General features: G+C 40.4%; 3 protein-coding genes across 3 annotated transcripts; all 3 read left to right on the top strand.

Annotated features, from left to right (window-relative positions):
* Positions 1–292: 292 nt before the first annotated feature.
* Positions 293–6,784, top strand: abhd18 (abhydrolase domain containing 18). The gene is made up of 13 exons (XM_030765685.1): positions 293–373; positions 1,105–1,213; positions 1,921–2,005; positions 2,333–2,433; positions 2,680–2,755; positions 2,963–3,047; positions 3,301–3,328; positions 3,464–3,602; positions 4,105–4,194; positions 4,536–4,637; positions 4,939–5,311; positions 5,607–5,769; positions 6,109–6,784. Exons 2-13 carry the CDS (start codon positions 1,122–1,124, stop codon positions 6,161–6,163), a joined length of 1,389 nt encoding a protein of 462 aa, XP_030621545.1. The 5' UTR covers positions 293–373; positions 1,105–1,121; the 3' UTR covers positions 6,164–6,784.
* A 634-nt stretch (positions 6,785–7,418) lies between these two features.
* fam193b (family with sequence similarity 193 member B) lies at positions 7,419–14,306 on the top strand. Its single transcript, XM_030766063.1, has 10 exons — positions 7,419–7,670; positions 8,933–9,208; positions 9,880–10,063; positions 10,231–10,449; positions 10,595–11,000; positions 11,733–11,916; positions 12,032–12,265; positions 12,479–13,502; positions 13,802–13,877; positions 14,017–14,306. Exons 1-10 carry the CDS (start codon positions 7,518–7,520, stop codon positions 14,111–14,113), a joined length of 2,853 nt encoding a protein of 950 aa, XP_030621923.1. The 5' UTR covers positions 7,419–7,517; the 3' UTR covers positions 14,114–14,306.
* Positions 14,307–16,467: 2,161 nt separating this feature from the next.
* ddx41 (DEAD (Asp-Glu-Ala-Asp) box polypeptide 41) lies at positions 16,468–22,564 on the top strand. The gene is made up of 17 exons (XM_030764615.1): positions 16,468–16,531; positions 17,073–17,168; positions 17,342–17,495; positions 17,670–17,744; positions 17,849–17,909; positions 18,014–18,150; positions 18,252–18,324; positions 19,252–19,405; positions 19,801–19,937; positions 20,151–20,313; positions 20,441–20,572; positions 20,804–20,875; positions 21,009–21,105; positions 21,257–21,406; positions 21,535–21,606; positions 21,798–21,908; positions 22,007–22,564. The coding sequence occupies exons 1-17, from the start codon at positions 16,505–16,507 to the stop codon at positions 22,141–22,143; spliced, it is 1,848 nt and encodes a 615-aa protein (XP_030620475.1). The 5' UTR covers positions 16,468–16,504; the 3' UTR covers positions 22,144–22,564.
* Positions 22,565–22,698: the final 134 nt, after the last annotated feature.

A 22,698-nucleotide genomic window follows, 5' to 3' on the forward strand; every position in this document is an offset into this window, starting at 1 on the left:
AAACACTGGTCAAGTAACACTTCCAGTTGACCAGTACTAAGCATTTGTAGATCATTGTCAAAATACGTCGAATGTGAGCTTATGGCTATCCATAAAATACTGAACGTTCTCTCTCTCTCTCTCTCTCTCTCTCTCTCTCTCACACACACATACACACACAAAATGTACGTCTTTTGTCCTGTTTTGTGTGATTTCTGATTTAAAATCGTTTGCACGTCCTTTATTTTGAAAAATCGGGAGCCATCTTGGGCCTCTCGTCACTCTTGCTCACTGGAGTAGGGGTGAACTGGCGACAGTTCGAAATTTGTCCTTTACGATGAATGGTGAACTATTTCGAACTCAGTAGGACGGCAGATCTCCTCTTTGGTTTAAGGTAGAGATATTGTAGACTTGGTATTCTCTCCTGTGTTACTGCCTTTTTGTTTGGTCGCAGAAACATGCTGCTGACATAACGTTACACAACAATACACTGAAAGTATGTGCAATGTTCCCATCCCTTACAGATGTCAATGACTTGAAGTCAGTTAACTCGATTGTGACAGTTCGGCTACAGTTATCCTTATGTCCATGTTTGGAAACAACATAGGAGACAGGGAATCAAACATTACTATGAACATATGACCATGAAAGTTGTAAAACATCCACTTATATACCGTAACAGTATGGCAGTGTGCTGCATTAATGCAGCTGAGGGTATTAAACTGGTTGAATTGCTGATTATCGTATTTCTTTTCGGGAAACCCGGTCAACCCCTGAAATGGAAAAGAGTATAAATGTGAGGTCAAAGCTCCAGAAGAATGAATGGACTGAATCGTGGTCAAGTTGTCAAAGTCAAAGGTGCCCTCTGGATAGTTCTAGTAATGTTAATTGTGCAAGAGACGGAAGGTGTACCGTCAGTGCACGTTCTGTCGTAAGTGGTGGATTTACACGAGTAAGTTCTTGTTTATGTAGTTTAACGGAACGTAACTGGCAATCGAATAGAGCACAAAAGTTTGGGGTTAAAACATTGTTCGTAGTCTAGGCTAAATGAGACATGCAGGTGCTGACTGTTTTGTCGGTTTGCCACTCGCTCTAGAGTTTGACAAAGAGATTGTTCCTTTCTAGATAATGGGTCCTCTCTAATGGGGGTGAGTCGACTCGATGTTCTCTACAGAAGGCTTCTCCTCACCAAAATGTTCATCCAAGGATGGGGAAAGCCCGAGGATCTGAAAAGGTATGACACAAACTCACAAACCATGGCCCATTCTCACAGATGTGAAATGAGGAAGATTTCTGATTTGGACACCAAGAGAGGTACCTGTAGCAGCCACTCAAAACAGTTATGACTTCCTTTGTCTAATGGCAGTTTGAAAAACAGTAACAAAGAAAAAGCTAACAATTTCTGCCCCCGACATACCCCTAGATACCACACTACACCGGGGACATAACAAACTTGAACAAAAATACAAAAAGAGACTTGTACTGTTGTTAAATATTGCTTCAGTGAGCTGATGTAGGCACGGTCAGAGAGTGCTTGATGTGAGACATGACATTAATTTGGAATCTCAAACTTCAAATAAGAAAATATGTATGATATGATATACTACTCTTTTACAATATGGAGTTTTTCCATTAAGCTTGAAAGAGTCTGCAGATATGTATGTCTTATTCTTTCCTCTTTTTGTGTGTAATAGGTTGTGTGTGTATGTTACAAGCATAATATGTTGGTTCAAAGCTTATGTGCTATGTTGGGAATGTGGTCAAAGCTTAGTTGATGACTCTTGCTCAGTACTGAATCCCCAGCTGCAAACCCTTTTTATATGACTAACATTTTACTTTCTCTAAGCATTTTTTGTTTGTGTAAATGGCCTCTGTAGACTCTGTAACTATTTATTTGCTTGTCTGAACTTTTAAGTCACCTATGTCTCTATATTTCTACAGGATATTTGAGTTCAGGAAGATCATTGGTGACAGGGAAAAGTGCAAGAATTTGGTGCCAAGGGACTATCCAGTTTTTATTGACAAGGCAACGTACACCATTTATAATATTATCCAAACAGAAAAAAAATTCAATTTTGAATGTACTGCATGATATCCAATATCGACTACAGTTATTTATAATGAGTTTCAGAATGCAGATTCGTTCTTTACCTGAAAAAGGAAAGTAGAGAAAAAAACTTGAGTTCTCGTTTTTGGGTTTGGTTATGTGGAAGGCTCTAGTTCTAGTGTACGAAAAAAATTACAACTGGGTCCACACACCTCAATACATTTAACTGACCCTTTGAAAGAATATGATGATATAGGTGTGGGAAAGTTATATTTATTGGATTTTTTATTCTCTTATTGTTCCCAGGTAGAGGAACAAACAGACTGCAAAGTTCTCAATGGATATTTCATATCACCCCTGGAGCACCTTGTCCCTGGTGTCTTGCCCACTGAGTCCATCAAGGCCAGGTACGTTTTTGTAACCATATAAACATACCAGCTGGAGCAGTCCCATGATGACTGGGGAAATCATGTGTGTAAAAGGCAGAGGAATTGTGGGAATGCAAAACATAAAAAATGATTGTAGAATACGGTCAGCCAGAAGCCCTTTTTTAATTTTAATTTTTTTTGTGTGTGTGTGTGTGTGTGTGTGAATTCATTTTGCAAATTCAGAACACAGCAAACAAATCAAGTTTTTGTTGTCCTTCCCCTTAGATTCCAGTTTTTAGTGCCCAAGAAATGGAGAAAACATAGGCCAGTTTGCATTCATTTGGCTGGGACAGGAGACCATGTAAGTCACTCCCTTTCTCAAATTCCCTTAAATATATTTTCATCAAGTATTTGGTCAGCTTCATTTGTTATTTTAGTGCTTCCTCCGTCCTGCCACGTACTGGTTGTCTACTCTGCATTTAGCAGACCATCTACTTTGATTTCATACCACTTACACATACAACTGCATAAGTTTTTTTTTTTTTTTTTTCATCATTATTTTTTGCAGTTTTTCTGGAGGAGGCGGACCCTTATGGCCAGGCCTATGATAAAAGAATCAGCAATGGCATCACTTTTGCTGGAAAACCCTTACTATATCCTTTAGTATGCATTAGCCTCTCATCAGGCTGATGTACTGGTACAGCATGTGATCACTCACTGATTTGTTTTGACTATTTACCACAACTGCTCAACTAATCAAAGGCCAAGCGCAATGCAGTTACAACACTTACTTGTGATACAAGCTTCACACCATTAAACATACATTTAAATTAATCATAAAGATGGATGTTTATGAGGAATTACATTGTAATGCATTTGTGACATTTCCTTAACAATCAGCTGTACATGGATACCGAAAACCAAAGGACCAACTGTGAGTACTTTCAAAGTCTGCTAGAATTCAATTAAAAATCATTACATCTGCTATCTTTACCCTGGCTGACTTTATTCATGGATGGATAAAATGGGTCGAAAGAGAAGTTTATGGTGCGTTCTTTGTTTTCTGAAGTCGATCTAGTTTGAAGAATGTGTCGGACCTGTTTGTGATGGGGGGTGCACTAATTCTGGAGTCTGCTGTGCTGTTACATTGGTTGGAGAGGGAAGGCTATTGGCCCTTGGGCATGACTGGCATCTCTATGGGTGGGCATGTAGGTTTCCATTACTCTACTGCTGTACAGAAAAGCTTCTGCTGCCTTAATCTATAAGATGCGTTGGGGTGAATCAAATGAAAACAGAAAAAGCTATCAGTACTTATTTATACAACTGGCAAAATACTGAAATATTTTCCAATTGAGTCCTCTTCACTCTCTGTTAATGTTTATCATTATACAACTTTGAATTTCGGTCTTGCCCATTCTTGCATTAAAAATCTGGCCTTCAACTTCACCAACTGACATTTCACTTGAAGAGCAAATAAATAGTAGAATCAAACAACAGCCACCCATGGTGACAACATTCCAAGGACACGATGATTCCCCATTTAAAAAAAATAGGAAAATTTCACACCACTTTTTTTTGGTATTATTTGAATCACCCTTGTATGTCCACATAAGATGCATATTTTGTCAAGGATGATAACTCACTCTGTTGATCCTCTCTTCAGGAAGAAACAGCAATGGGTTTACTATCTCTCTGATTCTGTCATTACAGATGGCATCTCTGGCGGTGACAAACTGGCCAAAGCCTATTCCTCTGATCCCTTGTCTTTCCTGGACTACGGCGTCGAGCGTTTTCACCACTGTAAGATTTTCACTATAAATCACGATCAACTGTAAACAGTATGTGTCTTGCCAGTCTTCTAGATTTGTATTAGTTTGTGACAATATTCAAAGCCATAGTTGTGGTGTTGTTTTCATGAGGTGCATTTGATCTTTTGTCAGTTCCTCAAAACTTAGTTGATTTACACTCGAAGCTGTCAGTGCATTTTGATGGGATTGCCACTAGATGTAGCTGCTTTCCATGAGTACCAGTTAATAATTATCTCAAATTTAGTGCCTTATATTGTTTGTGATATGCAGGCAATCATTCAGTAGAAGAACAGGGTGTTCTACATTTTCTTCTCTCTTTTTTTTCCATCTCAGGGTGTTTTAAGTAAAGCTGTAAATTGGAGGGAACTTGAAAAGCAGTATGCTGCTTCAACGGTGTATGAAGAGGAAATCATCCAGATGTTGGAGTACTGTGGGGTATGTACAACACTGATACTTACCATGTAAAGATCTTATACACTCTTCTAACAGCAAGAACAGTACTTACATATGCTTTTCTTTACTGGTAATAAAACAAAATGAAGAATTGATACTCAACATAAGCATAGCATACTCAAAAGTCAGATCAGTTTTCAAAATACTTTTGGTCTGCTTTGCAGCCCGTGTCTTATGGTGAAGGCTAAGTGGATATATCAGTAGGTACTGTATCAGTATGTGCTTTAATCAATATGTACACCCCACATATGAACTTTGATTTTATTGTGATTCTTAATTTCAGACTGATTCTTTCCGCATGGGACAGGAGTTTGTGAAAAACGCACCATATAGCCTTGACAGTCTCTCTAGATTGGACCTTCATCCAGGCCTTCTGAATCTGAACACCCGTCAAAAGCACAGTGCGGGACCTGGCTCCTCGAAGACGCCTTGCTCACAACCCGGGGGTGCTACAGACTCCCGCTTGCTGCTGAGGCGAGAGAGAGATGGGCTAGACCAGATGCTGTCGGCTGTTAGCAGCAGCAGGCCACACATGGACATGCTTCATGCGAAGAACATCACACAGGGCAGAGGGCAACGGCAGTCCCTGCAGCGTGAGTCTCTGTGCTTCATGAAGGGAGTGATGGACGAGTGCACGCATATTGCCAACTTCTCAGGTGAGATTTACGGCGTTTGTAATGTGTCTGACATTGTCTGATCTCGTGATTTGCCAATTATGGAAAATGTTTTTCAAACAGAAAGTAGAGCACTTGCTTAAAATATGTGCTCAAGTATTTCTGTGAAGGTGTCTTTCAGAGTCCTCTTTTCTTTTATAGGCAGCTTAATGGGCTGAGTTACGAGAACTAATCTGTGCTGTTATGTTACTTGTGACGGATCGTTACCTCTGACTTTCACGTGTTCTGATGGGCAGTGTTAAGCTTTTGACTTGTGCCTATTTTCTTGACTCTCCAGTGCCTGTGGACCCAAGTCTCATAATAGTGGTACAAGCAAAGGAAGATGCATATATTCCCCGCACAGGGGTACGTAGCTTAAAGGAGATCTGGCCTGGATGTGAGGTACGTTACCTCAATGGGGGCCACATCAGCGCCTATCTCTTCAAACAAGGACTATTTAGGTGAGTGCTTTTTGCAGAAACGATTCCTTTTCATGTATTGCTACAATAGCTGTTTCCTATAGATTTGTTTGAAAAGCACAAGTAAGTTGTTATAAGACTCAAATGGAATCAATAATTACTCTGTTACTATACATAAATTCTTAACAGGAGTACATTATAATCGTGAAACATTTCTACATTATTTAAAATAATAATTATTATTTTTGTATTATTTATGTTTCAACTAAATGTTAATTATATTTTAATTAATTATATTTTTAATTGTCGCAATGCTAACTGTTGCACTTAGAAGATCTGTCCACCAGTTGTTAACTTTGTTTTATGGTGGTTGTCTTGCAGGCAAGCTATTTATGATGCCTTTGATCGATTTCTACAGAAGTATTCCTCATTTTAGCCATGGATGCACTACAACTCAACAAAATGGAAAATGTGCCATTTGCTGAAATGAGCAGATGTATATAATATTAAGTGGAGATGGAACACACTGAATGACATTGGTCTGATATCTAGGGATTCTATTGGATGGATGAAACTAACCTTGTGGAGTTATTAGAGAGAGACACTGAGTCCAGAACTTGTGAAAAGGAGAATCTATTGTTTGTAGTAATGAAAGAACCGTGTCTACATCAACTTACATATTCGTAAAGCCTACTCACATTGTTCTAACCTCACTCCACACTAAGTCTCCTCACTCAGATGCCTTTTATCATATACTGTGATTAATTCAAGATTACTGAGCAAACCTGTCAAATAGTGCCTCCAAATGACATTTGCTTCTCTCACCTAAAAGTATTCTGTATTCCCTCTGTTCCCTTTCATCTTGTCCTCACCAAAATACGATGCCCTTGGAGTAACTAATCACTGCCAAACCTTGAAATATCTACTGTAAATCATACTGGTAGTAATATTTTCCAAATGAAATATAAATAAATATGCATTAGTAATAAAGCAATTCCCTTTTTTTAAAATGAAAATAACTGAGTCCAAAATAAATATACTCTTCCTTAGATTGCATGTGTCATTTACATCATGTCATTGAACTGATTCTCCACTCTAAAATAAAAAGAAAATCTTAAAGATTTGACAGCTGGAGTGTTTATTCTTACAACAGTATCAAGCATGCTTTTCCATTAGCTATTCTATACGTACTGTTTATGGATATCAATCAGTGCATCTATGGTCTGAACAAATGCAGTGTTTTGGATTTTATCAAAATGCACAATGGAAGTTTTCCTCTTTGGTATTCTTATAATTGTCATTTTTCCAGAGGCATTTTCATATGCTTATAGGTTTTTAATTTATTTATTTATTTGAATTTTCATAGAAATGTATTTTTTGCCCCCCCAAAAAGTTCTTGCTCCACTTGAAACTGCAGTCTATGGGATACCAAAGTGATTCATTTGCAGGACACTTCTTATTTTCCACTGGTCTCCGTTCTTTTGCACAACCTTGTTGCCTCGCCTCCGCTTGCACGTAAGTGTATTTACATGTGAATCGGTGCCCTTCTTTAATATGGTGGTAGTTTGCTTCACAGAGCTTCGTCGCCTTCACACACACTGTAGCCATTTTGCCAGCAGTATCTTTGACCCCTGAACTCGAGAGTGTGCCAGCCCTCCGCCATATTGACTGTTGTCTTGCCTTGAGAAGGTAGAGGGAACATTTGTGGTGCTAGAAGAATCGAAAGTGTGTTTTGCTGAACCTGTAAACTGGTGCAAACTGGGCCAAGGGGTTTTACTCAGTACTGCGTGATGGCAAGGAAAAAAAGCAAACAACAAGGAGTCGGACATAAGGATGGGGTAGCTGGTCAGCAAAGCATATCGAAGAGCCCCGTCTCTCCCGGCGATGCAGCTGGCGGTGGTGGCGGAGATGCTGGGTTGGATAGACTGGCTAGGGCGAATCAGGTAACTAGCGTTAGCTCAAATATTTAATACAGAGCTCCCTCGCACAGTAATGTACTAAACTAATACAAGGATTGGAAGTTTACGTCTGTCCATTTAATGGTGTTTTTTCACACGGTTAGAGAGACAACAGAGTGTTAAGTTCTATCATTTTCGATTTGATCAGTTTACACTATGCACGGGTGGAGCGCATAGCTTTCCAGTTAGCCTCAATAAATAAATAAATTAATGAAATATTAACGTGCAGTGTCGGCTTTTGAGGCTTATCCTCGCTGTGCAATATCTAAACATTTGTGTAATTGACAAAGAAACCAGCATATTAGGTTCTCTTGCAAGGTGGTGCATTCAGTACGTGTCTTACTCAAATTCTCCTTCTGTAATGCCTAGCTAACTTATGCTAATGTAGCTAGCCAGTCTGGCTAAGCTTAAACGGTCAAGTATACAGCTAAACTGTGCTAGCTAGCTGAGTTAATGCGTCTACCTAGCCAACTTTAGCAAGGGTATCCAATTTCCACCCATCTGTTTACAGTCGAGCACTTACCAATTAGTGTTACAGTCCAAGTAATGTAAAGATGACGGGCATGATGTAGTTGAGTAGTTGTAGCTGAACGAAATAAGTGAAACTGAATTAATCGGCAACCCTTCTTCAGTTCAGGCACTTTTTTGTCTGACGGTAACGAAGCCCGACTAAGAGAGATTGTCAAGGCTGAAACGAACGCTTATGCTGTGAATGGAAGCATCAATGGGACTGTAAATGTGATGTCTGGTTGTTATGAACGCATGTATGGTGCACGTGCAAGTCGGAACGTTGTGCGCTTGCAAAGTTCACCTGCACTGCAATGCTTTGCTGAACTGTTGTCTGGTGTTCTGTTGGTGCTCAAGTTTATTGACGTTGCCTTTGGCTTTAAATAACAGGCTGTCAGTGGGCAATCTTAAACTAGCTACTGCAGAGTAATCTTCAAATTGTACAGTACTAATTAAGTAACATAATAGTTTGCGGTTTTAAGAATGCCGTCTTGTGAAGTGGTCAATGATCACCTTATATTTATGCACACGATTAAGTGAAAGAATCTCTTGATAATAATTTTGGTAATGTTGTGCTTATGCAGACCACTTATAATCAACACTTAGCTACATTAATAAATATGGGTTGGAAAGTACTGCCTGTAAAAAGTTTGCAGGTTATAGTAACATCTTTTACAGTCTCTATTAAGTCAGTCATTTATTATCTGTCCTTATTTGTGCATGCTTTCCCCAATATCTAGTCCATGCATACCTGCTGTTTGCTGTGTCATCGGGAGTTTAAGGACTGGGGAGCAGGTCAGGTCAATGGGCTTCCCAGCCACGGGTCCAAACTGGTGGATGCAGTGCCTGCCCTGTCCCAGGCTCTGCTGAGAGAGGTGCCAGGTCGTAAGCTAGCAGACGCCGTGCCCTCGCTCTCACAGTCACTGCTGGGCGAGGTGCCGCTGTGGATCTGTCAGAGCTGTAAGAAAAGTATGGAGGAGGAGGACAGGAGGACAGCGCAGGAGCAGAACACACAGGTGAGGAGGACTGGGCACGCCTCAGACGGCACGCACCGATAGGTCAGAGCGTAGTATCATCCTGAAACCAGTTATTTGTTGTCTCAAAAATAACATGTCGTCTGCTCCGACCTCATTGCAGCACAACAGAGTTTGCTATAAATAGATAATTATTACACTTAGTTATATAAATACTCATACTGTGAAGTGTATCTACATAATGGGACAAACAGGACCTTCTGAGCTGCTTCCTTTGCATGCTGTATGGTGAATAATCTGATGGGAAATATTGTTTAAGGTGATTTTACTGTTTATGCGTGCTTATGTGTTGATATACATTCCTTTTGCAAAACTGGTTTGGAAACGCTGTCCTTCCTTTATATTGCAGTTCACTGTGTCATTTAAGGGAAAAAAGCTTACCCATTTCCTTGTATTGTTCATCTAAAGTTAAAGGATAAATACCTGACTTGCTACCCACTTGTATGCTGAGAATGCAAGACAATGCTTTTGTTTTTCAAAAGGACATTTGCTAAGAATGTCTTAAATTGCTTGAACACTGAACTCTGTAACCTCAGATCTCAGTACAATGGAGATGGTACATGTAAGTTACTTTTCCATTAATTTTTTTTTGTTGGTGTTAAGTTTGAATTATTTCTTGTCTGAATGTAGGTGTATTTTTTTTTTTTTGGCAGGTACCCTTGTCACACTCCTCATGTAAATCACAGAACTGTGGGAATGGTTACCCTGAACAGAGTTCGGTGGACTGGGACCCCAGCTCTTTCTTGTCCGCACGCAAGCTTTCCGGCTTGTGGAACTCGGCCCACACCAATGGGAGTGCACATTGTGCTCACAGTGCTGCCTCCCACTCACAACAAGGTCTTTAACTCTTTGCTTTCATCCCTAGAACCATCTCCATAAACTGTCCCTGTCAATGGTTATTCATTAAAAATGCATGTATTTGTGTTATTGTATGTTTCGTGTTGATGATAATGCTTTAAAAACAACAGCGCCAGAAATTGACAGAAGGTCATTTACTGTAGCAGGTGGAACAGTGGGACCAATGTGTCATGAGAAGAGACCCTCTCATGAGGCACCTGGGAAGGCTGCTAAGACATCTGCAAGCAAGGTCTGTCCCTACAGTCATCCAGCATCCCAGAATTCCAGCGCGACATCTCCAGGGACTCCACTGTCTACCTCCTCAGATCATTGTAAGACCACCCCAAAGCACTTCAAGACAATGTGCAGGCGACCAACACCGCCAGGTAAATATTTAAAAGTTTGTATGATAGAGCGCTTGATTTAAGTCTTCGCTCACACACACATGTATACCTTATGTTATGACTATGTAGTGTAATATTGGAATGCATCAGTAAATCTTTGTGTGTTTTTTTTTTTTTTCCTCTCCAGGTGAAGCTTTCCACCCAAATGACCACCACCAACACTCAGATCTATCAGTGCCACCAAACAGTCCCACTGGTCTGTCCTCCCAGCATTCCTCTCTGCTGCCACCTAAACAAACCTCCAGTCAGCACGTTCATGGCAACTCACCTAACTCTGGGCTGGCAACGCATACCCCTTTTTCCCCACTGGTACCAAACCTCCATGTTCCTGGGTCCAAACACCAGAGTGGACCAGACAGTCCTGCTGCTCTTCACAAACCCAGCGCGTGCAAGAACAACCACATTCCTGCTGTCAATACACAACACAGTAAACTGAGTGCATCGCTCATGGCCTGTAACCACCCCTGCAATGGACACAATAGTGGGACTGTTACCTCCTCTAATTCTGGGCACTTAACATCTGGTGCATGCAGGTTTGTGTGACTTCAGATATTCTGTAGGGTTGTATGTTTATGAGATAAAAAAAAAAGCAAAAACATTTGCAGTTGTCCTCACTGACATTGCCATTGTCAAATTTTTCTGGTTCTGTATACCTCAAAGAAAAAGAGAGCAGAGAAATTTATTCCAAAATTATGTTGTTGTGCTGTTGCGCTTAAATCACCAAAATCTTTCTCCTTTGAAAGCAAAATGGCTCTAATTCACAGAGGACACCCCTTTTTGGTTTTAACTATTTTTGGAAGTCAGGAAAGCTCATTATTTTCTATTTTAGTTTTTTTATTTAACACAGGCCATAAAACAACTGCACTATATTTGGAAAGAGACACTGAACATTGATTCACGAGCCGGCTGCTCACAGTACGCTCGCGGCAGACTGTGTGAACTTGTGATTGATCAGACGACTCAAGGATCACTCAGCGTAAACAGCGGTGATTGGTCAGTGCGCTTACAGTGCACTAAGTGTAGATTTATGTGATTCGACTTTGTGCACATGTGCTGAGAAGCTATGAAGGGGGCTGAATTACTGGTGATAATTGCGAAACCAAAACTGCGATTACAATGAATTGAGCAGCCATAATTTTAAATTTTACGTTGTCTATCTATTTGCAAATAGTGTGGGGAAACATGAAGGTACATGTATGATACTTCAGATGTTCATTGAGTATGACATTTTTTGCTTTGGTTGAGACTTGTTTGTTTTTATTTAGGGACCAGGCTTGTAAAGGGCACAAACTAGCCAATGGGACGTTGTGTCACGCTTCAAGTGAGCTGGAGGAGGGGGAAGATGAGGACAGCAGCTCAGAACGCAGTTCTTGCGCTTCCTCATCCACCAATCAGAAAGATGGAAAATACTGCGATTGCTGCTACTGCGAGTTCTTCGGCCATAATGCGGTAATTTGAGCAAAAAAAAAAAGCGGTCGCTGTACACTTTTTGAGTATATGTGAAATATTTCCACGTTGGCTTTTAGTTTTATTAAGACTTAAGTCTTCATGTGGTTCTCTCTAGCCCCCAGCAGCCCCCACCAGTCGGAATTACGCTGAGATCCGAGAGAAGCTGCGTTCCAGGCTGACCCGGCGTAAAGAGGAGCTCCCACAGCGTCAGGACTTGGACCCAGCCATGCCCAGCACCATCGACCACAGGGATGTGGATGAGCTTCTGGACTTCATCAATAGCACAGAACCCAAACCCGTTAACAGTGCCAAGGCTGCTAAACGTGCACGCCACAAGCAGAAGAAAAAGGTATTACAGTCATACTAAAAACTCTCAGAACTGTAGTAATATGTACTGGTAATTCTGCTAAAGCAAAAGTTCAATATGAATCATCACTTCAGTTGAAATCATGACGGTCAGTTAACAGAGCACAATATTTACTTTCATCCACTCAGTCGAGACGTCTCAGTATAGTACCCCAGTTTAGAGGTTATCGTAATTCTGGATGTTTGCGCTCCTTAGGAGAAGGAGAGGGCCCAGCAGAACAATGTAGAACCTGCCACCAGTGATCCCAGAGCTTCACCTCCAGAGCCCATGGAGGAGTCGACTACAGAGGGAGAGGCCAGTCGACTTCTGGAGTGGCCACAGCTGGAGCTGGAGCGGGTCAACAGCTTCCTCACCAGTCGACTGGAAGAGATAAAGAACACCATCAAAGACTCCATCCGTGCCTCTTTCAGCATGTACGACCTCAACCTGGATGTAAATGACTTCCCCAAAAAGGCTGCCACCCTCGAGGGGAACCACCTACTGTCACACCTCAATGGCTCCTCAGACTTTCAGCAAATCGACCTGGACCTAGCTCCTCTGTCCTTGAGGAACTTCAAGAGAGACCTGGAACTGGTCAACGGTTGGGAGGATTCCACAGCTGCAGCTAAGGATATCCAACGTCTCCATTCCACGCCCAGCCTCTCTAAACTCATTCGCGTGCGTTCGCCTGAAAGGTGCCCTGCTCCTTGCACTGAGACCACCCAGCCAACCACAACCCCAGCAGCAAAATCCAAGGATGAGGCTCCTGATGCTAAGAACGCCACTGGAGCTGGTGCCAAGACAAAGAAAGGCAAGAAGCAACAACGGCAGCAGGACCAACAGATCCAGGAGCAGACGTCAGCAAAGTCTGGCAAAACTGTACCTGGAAATGAAACACAGAAATCCCTGGAAACCAGGGTAGCTGATTCAGACAAAGGCCTCAAAGGAGGATCTAAACAGCCTCCGCAGGGACAGCATCCGACAGAACCTCAAAGGACGGGGAATAAGAAAACTGACGAGTCCAAGGCACCCAAACAGGCCAACGGAGCAACAGGCAATGCCTCTAATTCTGGGACTGCTACACAGAAAGGTAAAACTGACGCTGACACACGGGGGAACAGGCCTGAGCATGAGGTGGAGTCTAAGGCCATTTCCAGCACTCCAGCAAACTCACAGCAACAGCCTAAGGGGAAGAATAAGAAGAACAAAAATAAAGCGGATAAATCTAGCAATACAATAGGTAATTTATCGTCTTGCTCTTATCAGTAAGATTATTTCGCTTGCACGTGTTTGATGCAGATTTTACTATGAAGGGAAACGCGTATTGAACAAATATTATGTAAAGTAACAGGAGAAAGTCGGCATTGATCGTTTGAGACCTTTTTTTTTCTGAACTGTCACTCGATGTTCGAAAAGGTACTCCAGTTTCCCTCCTCTCTTTCCTCTAATTTTGAACAATTGCGGAGTCTCTCTTTATTTGAAGACTGTTTCCCACTTTAAATCTTCGCCAATAGTTATTTGTTTTCCTTAACCCAACAGATGACGTGTTCCTCCCCAAAGACTTGGACCCTACGGAAATGGATGAGATCGATCGTGAGGTTGAGTATTTCAAGAGGTAATGATCCATTACTTCTGTTTGCTTGTAGCTGTCTCTAGTCTGGGTTGTGTTTTGAGTTCATTTATAACAGCGCCTTTTCATTTCTTCTTGTTCCATTTTTGTGATTGATGATTTCGTTTTTTCCCCCTTTTCCTAGGTTCTGCCTTGATTCTGCAAAACAAACCCGTCAGAAAGTGGCTGTTAACTGGTCTAATTTCAGCCTCAAAAAGATGCCCTCAAATGCCGCTCAGTAACAGATGGACGGATCGATGATTTTAAACTGACTCCCCAATTTCCCAACATGACTGTACTAAAGACACCAGATTGGCCTGAGCTCTGTTTCCGTTCCCTCTTTTTCCGTGTCTAAACCGAGGACCACACAGATCTGATGTATCTTCTATCGACAAAATTGTAATTGTTGCAAAGGACCTTACACAAGCCCAACTCTGTCCCACTGCTCTCTGTCTTCATTCTTTGTTTGTTCTGACAATTCTTGTACACGTTTTACTGGTCCCATGCATCTCTTTGCTTTATGTGTACTGTCTTAAAACAGTTATTTTACAATAAAATGTTTTTACTCTAAAGATGGCACAATTAAAACTGTTAACCCGTGGGTTTTTACCAGTTCACTTGTGTGATTCAAAGGTACTGCTGCGTTTTAAATATCCAATCACAGTTACATGTTCATCCTGCCGTCAATTTGTTTCCTTGACAGCATTTGCTCCAATTAGATACTGTAGACTGGGGTGCTTAGGTTTGGTCCTTAAGGGCTGAAGTCCCGCTGCTTTTCAACCTCGCCCCGTAATCGGACACTGATTTCCACTTGGCAAACTGGTGTGAGCAGTTCACAGCCAATTAGAGATATGTGGTGGTTCATTTACACCATAATTAGCATAAACGTCTGGACCAGAGGGACTGAGTTGTGCACTCCTATTGTAGATGATCAAGTCTTTGGCAAAATATCACTGATCTGAGCACAATCACCATATGGCAGTTATTTGCGTCGTTGTCAAATAAAGAGTAATGGATAGGTTTGTGCCATACATGTCATTTCTTTTTATCGCATCTGTTGTGAGGCAGAACGCTGTGCATCAGCAAAACTTGTGATTTTCTTTTAATATGAAAGAGAGACATGACACAAGCAAAAAAAAAAAAAAAATTAATGAAATGATTGTTAAACTCTTATGAAATACTGACATTAGGCTGATGACATTACGAGAGGATCTGTGCCCTTGCTTCATGCATTTTTTTTTTTTAATGTGAAATGTCATGAAATGGTTTTGAGTTTTAAGAAAAACTTTTTAATGGAGAAAAAAAAATACTACACTAATATAAACTGATTTGAAAAAAAAAAAAAAGGCGGTGCAATCCTGTGACTGTGTTTAGCACTTATTTGTATGTCTTCAGTGATGCAAGAAATTGGATCTCCCCTTGCATGATACATGAAACTAACAAGCATATTACAAAGTTCCTAGTCCCTAGTTTCTCACTGTCATTCTGAATGGAGTTCAGTAGTGACTGTTATAATTCTTTCACTATTGGTCCAAATCTTCTGTTGGTAGCTCCTACACATGGTGGTTTGGGTCAAACTCCTGTACTGTGATCGTATTATCAGTGCTGTTTTGAATTCCTGTTTTGGATATTCTCCAGTCGGGGACCTGTGTGTCATTAGTCAGACAGTATCATGTTTTTTTTTTTTTTTTTTAATCAATTCTGTGACAGTTGAGTGGCCATTTTAAATTTTGTTTTGCTCGCTCCATGATCTGACTTTTTATTTGGTTTTGTTCTTTCACCTGTCTTACAGTGTTGGTATGTTAATTTGAGTTTTCAAGGACTTGCTTTGCGTCAGTTGAACCAGGGGGAGAACATTGTTTTACAGCATTGGTACAGCACTTACAACTCTTTGACCTGGGTCTCGCCCTTTTTGTCCTTGTTGTCACATTACACATGCAGGTTTGAAGACAAGCCCATGCTCTAATAATCAAAAGAAGTATTTCACATTGTGTTGGGAATTGGGGTCCAACATTAAGATACACAGCTTTTTTTTTTTTTTTTTTTTTTTTTTTTTTGAAGGATTGACATGAATAAGATGGTTTTTAGATCGGTTTGAACTCTTGCTTTCATATTCTACAACATCTCTGATGCTATCCAGGTTATATTAAACTAGAAGATATGTTAAGCGTTTGGAATGTAGATTTATACTATACCATTAATGGCCAAGTGTATGTTGGCTTTCTGGTTGTTTTTTTTTATTGTTATTATTATTATTATTATTATTATTATTATTCACTTTTGATACTGTGAAAAATCTTTCGGTCAGAAAGATTAAAAAATTACAGTTTTGAAAAAAAAAAAACGTCTCGTGTGTTCTCTATCATAATACTCCTATTTTGTTGAATGAATTTTTAGGCGAAGTAACGTTGTTTCACTTAGATTTAATGCGGTATTAAATATAGCTCCAAGCTGAAGTGCTCGTCCCCTACCTCGGCCCTTTGCGGCCACCGTAACATACGTTTCATGACGTCATGTAAGCGACAGTCAGTTTACTGAAAACAGTAGGACTAGCGCATTTGCAACGCAGTTGATTGATAAACTACGTTCAAAGGACATTACTAAGTATATTCTCTGTGTATCAGTTACACATAATGGAAGCAGAAACACGACCGCGAAAGGTATGTTTTCAGGGATGTCAAAAACGTCTAATCAAGCTCGACAAAGCATCGTCTAGAGTAATAGCGTAGCATTTTATCTCGTATGCTTATATGACGTTGTTGTGGTCACATTATGAAGGTAGTTACATGTGGAAATCACACCTCAACAAAAACATCTTCTGATGCGTTGTTAGCTTAGTTTAGGTCGTTTTGTTAGCGTAGTTCTTGCCTGATGTTTTGCTAACTTGTTAACTTGACTTTGTTTGTAGTTGCTGAATATTACATAAATAACGAAGTGATTGTCGTAGTTCGCGTAGTCGCAAGCAGACCTTCTTTGCTAGTGAGTTAGATGTGTTCACAGTAAAAATTACGGTACCTAGAACACTGCATTGATTGTTAAAATTCACCGACCGTTTGTGGACCGCGGCTCAGACTTCAGGAATCGTGAATTCATCTCTATAGCAGTCGTGAATGTCCATTGCCTTCATGAACGTCCATTGCTAATGCAGGAAATAAGTTTCCTTGATCTTAGTAAGTAACAGACATTATTCTTATTCTTCAGAGGTATTACGCGGAGGAGGAGAAGTCAATGTCAGAAGGCTCAGATGATGACGACTATGTCCCGTATGTCCCCGTGAAAATGAGGAAAAAGCAAATGGTAAGTATTAAGATTTGGGGAAATTATCCTTCATAAAAATCCTTATCAAAAAATGTCAGTTATTTGCTTCACCATCTATGAGCTTTAATTCACCAAGTAAAAGAATCCTACTCCCTTATGGATGTGTGTGTGTGTGTGTGTGTGTGTGTGTGTGTGTGTGTGTGTGTGTTCAGCTACAGAAAATTCAGCGTGTGCGAGGGAAAGGCTTGACGGAGGAAGAACAAAAAGACAGTGGAGGAGAACAGAGGGATGATGATGAAGGACTGGGCCCACGATCTAATATCAGTCTTTTGGACCAACACCAGCATCTCAAAGAGAAAGCTGAAGGTACTTTTGCGTGTTTTTAAGACAATTCATCCTTTACCATTTGTTGCTCTTTGCTTTTCACTTTTCAACATAAATGATTAATGCTAAAGGTTAATTTCTTTGTTCTTTGAATAGATTATTTTAAGATAATAAAGATAGAAACTAATTAATTCATTGTCTAATTTATATTTGAAGCTCGTAAGGAATCGGCAAAAGAGAAACAACTGAAAGAAGAGGAGAAAATTTTGGAGAGTGTGGCTGAAGGAAGAGGTAAGAAGAAGGGTGTAGCATTCAACAGGAGCCCTCACCTTCAAATGCTGAAAGTCCCCGTTACTGTATATTGAGGATCATAATCAGTGTATCTGTGTTTTCAGCTCTAATGTCTGTGAAAGAAATGGCCAAAGGCATCACATATGACGATCCAATAAAGACAAGGTTAGTACATTGTCCCAAACCATCAAATATGTGAGGTTCATGCATGTCTGAATGAGACACATTTACATTTCTGCACACTTAAAAACTGTATGCATCTTCTTAAGTTGGAAGGCTCCTAGGTACATACTGAACATGCCAGCAGCACGACATGAGCGGGTACGAAAGAAGTACCACATCTTGGTGGAAGGGGAAGGTATTCCTCCGCCTATCAAGAGCTTCAGAGAGATGAAGTTCCCTCAAGGTACCATATCCGTAGAGCATTTTCTCCTGTGAACTGTTAATGCTTTTTATTTTTTTCATTTGAGGATTCCTCATTGGCTTTTTTTTTGTCTGTTATTGCAGCAATACTCAAAGGACTGAAAAAGAAAGGTATTGTTCATCCAACACCAATTCAGATCCAGGGAATCCCAACTATGTGAGTACATATATACGAATATGGCTTTTAACAAAAATGCTTGAGACTTGGCCCTGAATTAGATCGCAACTGGCATCTTTACATTGTTGAGGTGTAATGGCTTTGTACCAGAGCTGGGAACTGTGATTCTGTAGTCCCCGGTTCAGTTCACAGTACATGTGTAGGGAATTTTAAATAGCATGAAAACACATGGGGTCTTTACTCAGGCCATGAATATTATAGTTATGTTGAAATGTATTAATCCACATAAATAAGTGCAGTAGATCTAATCTGTAGGCTTCTCTAAGCAGGAACTTGTTTTTCTCATGTCAAGATATCTGTGCATTGATCTGAAAAAGGTCAGAGCAGTCAGCCATTGTTTAGTGGTTTACGTGTGTTTTCAGTCATTTTCTTGATAACATAAAAGATACCAGTGTTTAGATTTCTTCCAGTCATTGCCATGAAGATGAGCCATAAATGAACTGTTGCTCAGGTTTAGTGTCTCACTCATTCTCCAAAAGAAGAACATTGAAATAACAGGTACTGAAGATTAGTTTTCTTTGAAGAGCGGTTTGTATATTTGTAGTTTGGCAGGAGTAGTAGTAGTTTGCAGTTTGTTTGTTTCCCTGAAAGAAGGACAATAAAGAATTTGTCTATCTATAAAATTTGTTCTTTTTGTCTTAAATTCCAAATATGTGTAAATTAAAAGGAAAGAAAAACTTCAGTTCTGAGTTGGTTCAATTTTCTTGCAAGCCAAACCGTCATACAAACCAAACTGTGGTCAAAAACTGAGGTACAAACTGAACTGTGAATGGGGTGAAACATAACACATCTGTTACATTGTCATATTCTAATTGGTATATTACAATTTTAGTGTATTCATTAAATATGTTATGCCATCATGTAATGACATGACATTTTTTCTTAACCTTGTGGCACATGTTCTAGTCTTTCAGGGAGAGACATGATCGGCATTGCCTTCACTGGCTCTGGCAAGACCCTGGTGTTCACTCTGCCCATCATCATGTTCTGTCTGGAGCAAGAGAAACGGCTGCCTTTTGCCAAGAGAGAGGGACCATATGGCTTGATCATCTGCCCATCTGTAAGTCTGTCAGTGAACACTTTTAAAAACTTGAGCTATCCTTCCTGAAAAAGGGCCCACGCAAGCTCTCAGGCACTTACTGGAGTGCTCATAATTCATCCAGTATCTGTCAATCCAAGACTGACTCAGTGTAAATTACACTATTTGTCATGTCGCTTTATTTAGTATCTTAGATGCTTATCCGCGGTCATGTTTTTGTCATGTAGAAGTCTTTTGAATGCATTGAATATACCTAAAGCTCTGTTTTGAATTTACCATTTATCAGTTGTCCATCGTTTGGTCATTTTATTTAGTTCTGTACAGCAAATCTCATGTACTTGATATGCTCATTGATGAAAAAGAGGATTTAGATTTTATGGTGTTGAATTACATAAATGTCCTTATTCTCTTCACAGAGGGAGTTAGCGAGGCAGACCCATGGTATCATTGAGTACTACTGTAAACTGCTGGAGGATGAAGGAGCTCCACAGTTGCGCACTGCCTTGTGCATAGGTGGTATGTCTGTCAAAGAGCAGCTGGAAGTGGTCAAACAGTAAGTCACTCACATTTACAGGACAGAAATTCTTTAGCTTACGCAAGTAGGTAACGGACAACATCGAGAGAATATTTTAATATTCAAGAAATGTTTCGATAACACTAATTAACAGATGGATGGATTATACTTCAAGATACTACACTGTAAAGTACAGTCTTTGCATTTCAAGTCTGTTCTCCACTTTTACACTCTGCTATGCTGTGATTTTAGTGGAGTGCACATGATGGTAGCTACTCCGGGCAGACTCATGGATCTCCTCCAGAAGAAGATGGTAAGTCTGGACATTTGCCGCTACCTGGCTCTGGACGAGGCTGACAGGATGATTGACATGGGCTTTGAGGAGGACATCAGGACCATCTTCTCCTACTTCAAAGTAAGCTTTTTGTTTATTCGAAATATGTGTGTTTGTTTTGAAACATTTTGAAGGATTTGTTTTGTTCGAAATACTTGAATTTTTTTGCCCTTTCATCGGTCACTGGAGGATGTTTATTCTCATGTAGGGCCAGCGACAAACACTGCTGTTCAGTGCTACCATGCCTAAGAAGATTCAGAACTTCGCTAAAAGTGCTCTGGTCAAGCCTATCACCATTAATGTTGGTCGTGCAGGCGCTGCAAGTTTGGATGTAATCCAGGTAAAGCGTTCTGGTGCAGAGAAAGCGCTATGCGCTCCATGTTTGTATGCAATGCTAGTGGGGTCACCTCACTTCTTTTTGGGAAAGGTCACAAAATTCTAAATCATGAGCGTTGATGAGGGAAAAACAAACAATGGTGTATATCGCGTTCGTTCGTTGTCAATAAAAGCCACACGGTGCTGTGATCTGGCTACTTGATATTCATGTTCTTATTTTGTGTATCTGTTTTAGGAAGTGGAATATGTCAAAGAAGAGGCAAAAATGGTGTACCTTCTGGAGTGTTTACAGAAGACCCCACCTCCAGTATGTCATTTTCCCCCTCTGATGAACTTATTTGCTAGCTAAAATGCATTAACACATATCGTAATGACCTTTGAAGGAGTGAACTGTGAGGCCTCTCATTGTTTACGTGTTTTGAAACATTTTCCCCCCCTAGGTACTAATATTCGCTGAGAAGAAAGCAGATGTGGATGCCATTCATGAATATCTTCTGCTTAAGGGAGTAGAGGCTGTGGCTATTCATGGAGGGAAAGGTGCGTCATTTTTAACCCGCTAAGTGGAACTTTTAAAGTTCGCACCTTGGCCGCCCTCTGCAGTTACCTGGAGTTTCCATCTGATATCATTTTCTGCCAGCGCGTTATATCTCATGACGGGTAACGCGACAACATCTTGTATTGTTTTCAGACCAAGAGGAGAGAACAAAAGCCATCGAGGCTTTTAAGGAAGGGAAGAAGGATGTTTTGGTTGCCACAGATGTGGCCTCAAAGGGTCTGGATTTCCCGGCCATCCAGCATGTAGTAAACTATGATATGCCGGAGGAGATTGAGAATTACGGTATGAACTGTAATCACAGCATTATAAACAGTTAAATAGATGTCTACATCTTGCATTTTATGGGTTCACACTACTTCTCTCTCAAGGTTGATGATCTGTGTGTAAACGTCTGTATTTATGCCCATCAGTCCACAGAATCGGAAGAACAGGCCGATCAGGGAAGACAGGCATAGCCACGACTTTCATTAATAAAGGATGTGGTAAGACTGATTTGACATTTGATATTAGAGAGCAAAAACACAAGCACAGCTCTCACCACAGCTAGAGAATGTTTAACAGCTTTCTTGCATCAAATGACATGTTCACATAAGCAGAACTTTAGTGTCTTGGCTTTAGTAGTCTGTGCAATACGGCAGAATTCCAAGTGACTAAATCCTTGATTTGTCCACAGACGAATCGGTGTTGATGGATTTGAAAGCTCTTCTGATTGAAGCCAAGCAGAAAGTTCCTCCCGTTCTTCAGGTCCTCCAGACAGGAGACGAGACTATGTTGGACATTGGAGGTCAGAGTCATACACCTCAAGATTTCTGTTTATTCGCAACATGTATAAATGACTTATCTTGTAACAATATCTCCTCTTTTGGTCTCCTGCCTTTACAGGAGAAAGGGGCTGTACGTTCTGTGGAGGCTTGGGTCATCGTATCACCGACTGTCCCAAACTGGAGGCAATGCAGACCAAACAGGTCACCAACATTGGGCGCAAGGATTACCTGGCCAACAGCTCCATGGACTTCTGAGGCTGTTTTTATGCAAGCTGTCTGCGCTTGCTAAGTGACAGAGAGAGGGATGATGTTGCTGACTTTTACTTCCATGTACAGAACATTAGAATTATGCTCACAGTGTATGGAGGCTGGGAGGTTTGCTTTTGTGTAATGGGTGAATCTTGTATTCTTTTGTTAAAAAAGAAAGCTGGCTTGTAAAATGGTAAAAAAAAAAAACTGTGTTCTTGTAAAATTCTGGTCTTGAACTTGTTTGTTTAGATTATGTATGCTTGGTTTAATTACTCGATTTAGTTACTGTGTCATGTACTTTCCTTTATCACAGTGGTGAATTAGGAATATTTTATTTGTATCTTGAATTTTTGGAGTATTTTTGATATTTTATAAATGTTTCAGAGGCTTACTTACTTGCGTCACAAGAGCTTTGTCAATAAATTGAAATGATGTACCAATACAACAAACTGAATTCACACTTTGTTTTAGTTTGGAACTGTACATGTAATGGAATCTTTTGCTATCAGTCTTTCTTGCACGCCTGTAGATTGCACGAGATACCAGTTCATTTGGTTGTGA

The sequence above is a fragment of the Chanos chanos genome, chromosome 2, assembly GCF_902362185.1.
Source record: "Chanos chanos chromosome 2, fChaCha1.1, whole genome shotgun sequence".
Lineage (NCBI taxonomy): Eukaryota > Metazoa > Chordata > Actinopteri > Gonorynchiformes > Chanidae > Chanos > Chanos chanos.

Coding starts and splice junctions, on each gene's coding strand:
- abhd18 (XM_030765685.1), top strand. CDS start 1,122: ATGGGGGTGAGTCGACTCGATGTTCTCTACAGAAGGCTTCTCCTCACC. Junction 2,756..2,962: donor TGGCTGGGACAGGAGACCAT/GTAAGTCACTCC, acceptor TATTTTTTGCAG/TTTTTCTGGAGGAGGCGGAC. Junction 5,770..6,108: donor TTCAAACAAGGACTATTTAG/GTGAGTGCTTTT, acceptor GTTGTCTTGCAG/GCAAGCTATTTATGATGCCT.
- fam193b (XM_030766063.1), top strand. CDS start 7,518: ATGGCAAGGAAAAAAAGCAAACAACAAGGAGTCGGACATAAGGATGGG. Junction 9,209..9,879: donor CGCAGGAGCAGAACACACAG/GTGAGGAGGACT, acceptor TTTTTTTGGCAG/GTACCCTTGTCACACTCCTC. Junction 13,503..13,801: donor TAAATCTAGCAATACAATAG/GTAATTTATCGT, acceptor TTAACCCAACAG/ATGACGTGTTCCTCCCCAAA.
- ddx41 (XM_030764615.1), top strand. CDS start 16,505: ATGGAAGCAGAAACACGACCGCGAAAG. Junction 17,496..17,669: donor TCTCAAAGAGAAAGCTGAAG/GTACTTTTGCGT, acceptor TTATATTTGAAG/CTCGTAAGGAATCGGCAAAA. Junction 20,314..20,440: donor CCATCTTCTCCTACTTCAAA/GTAAGCTTTTTG, acceptor ATTCTCATGTAG/GGCCAGCGACAAACACTGCT.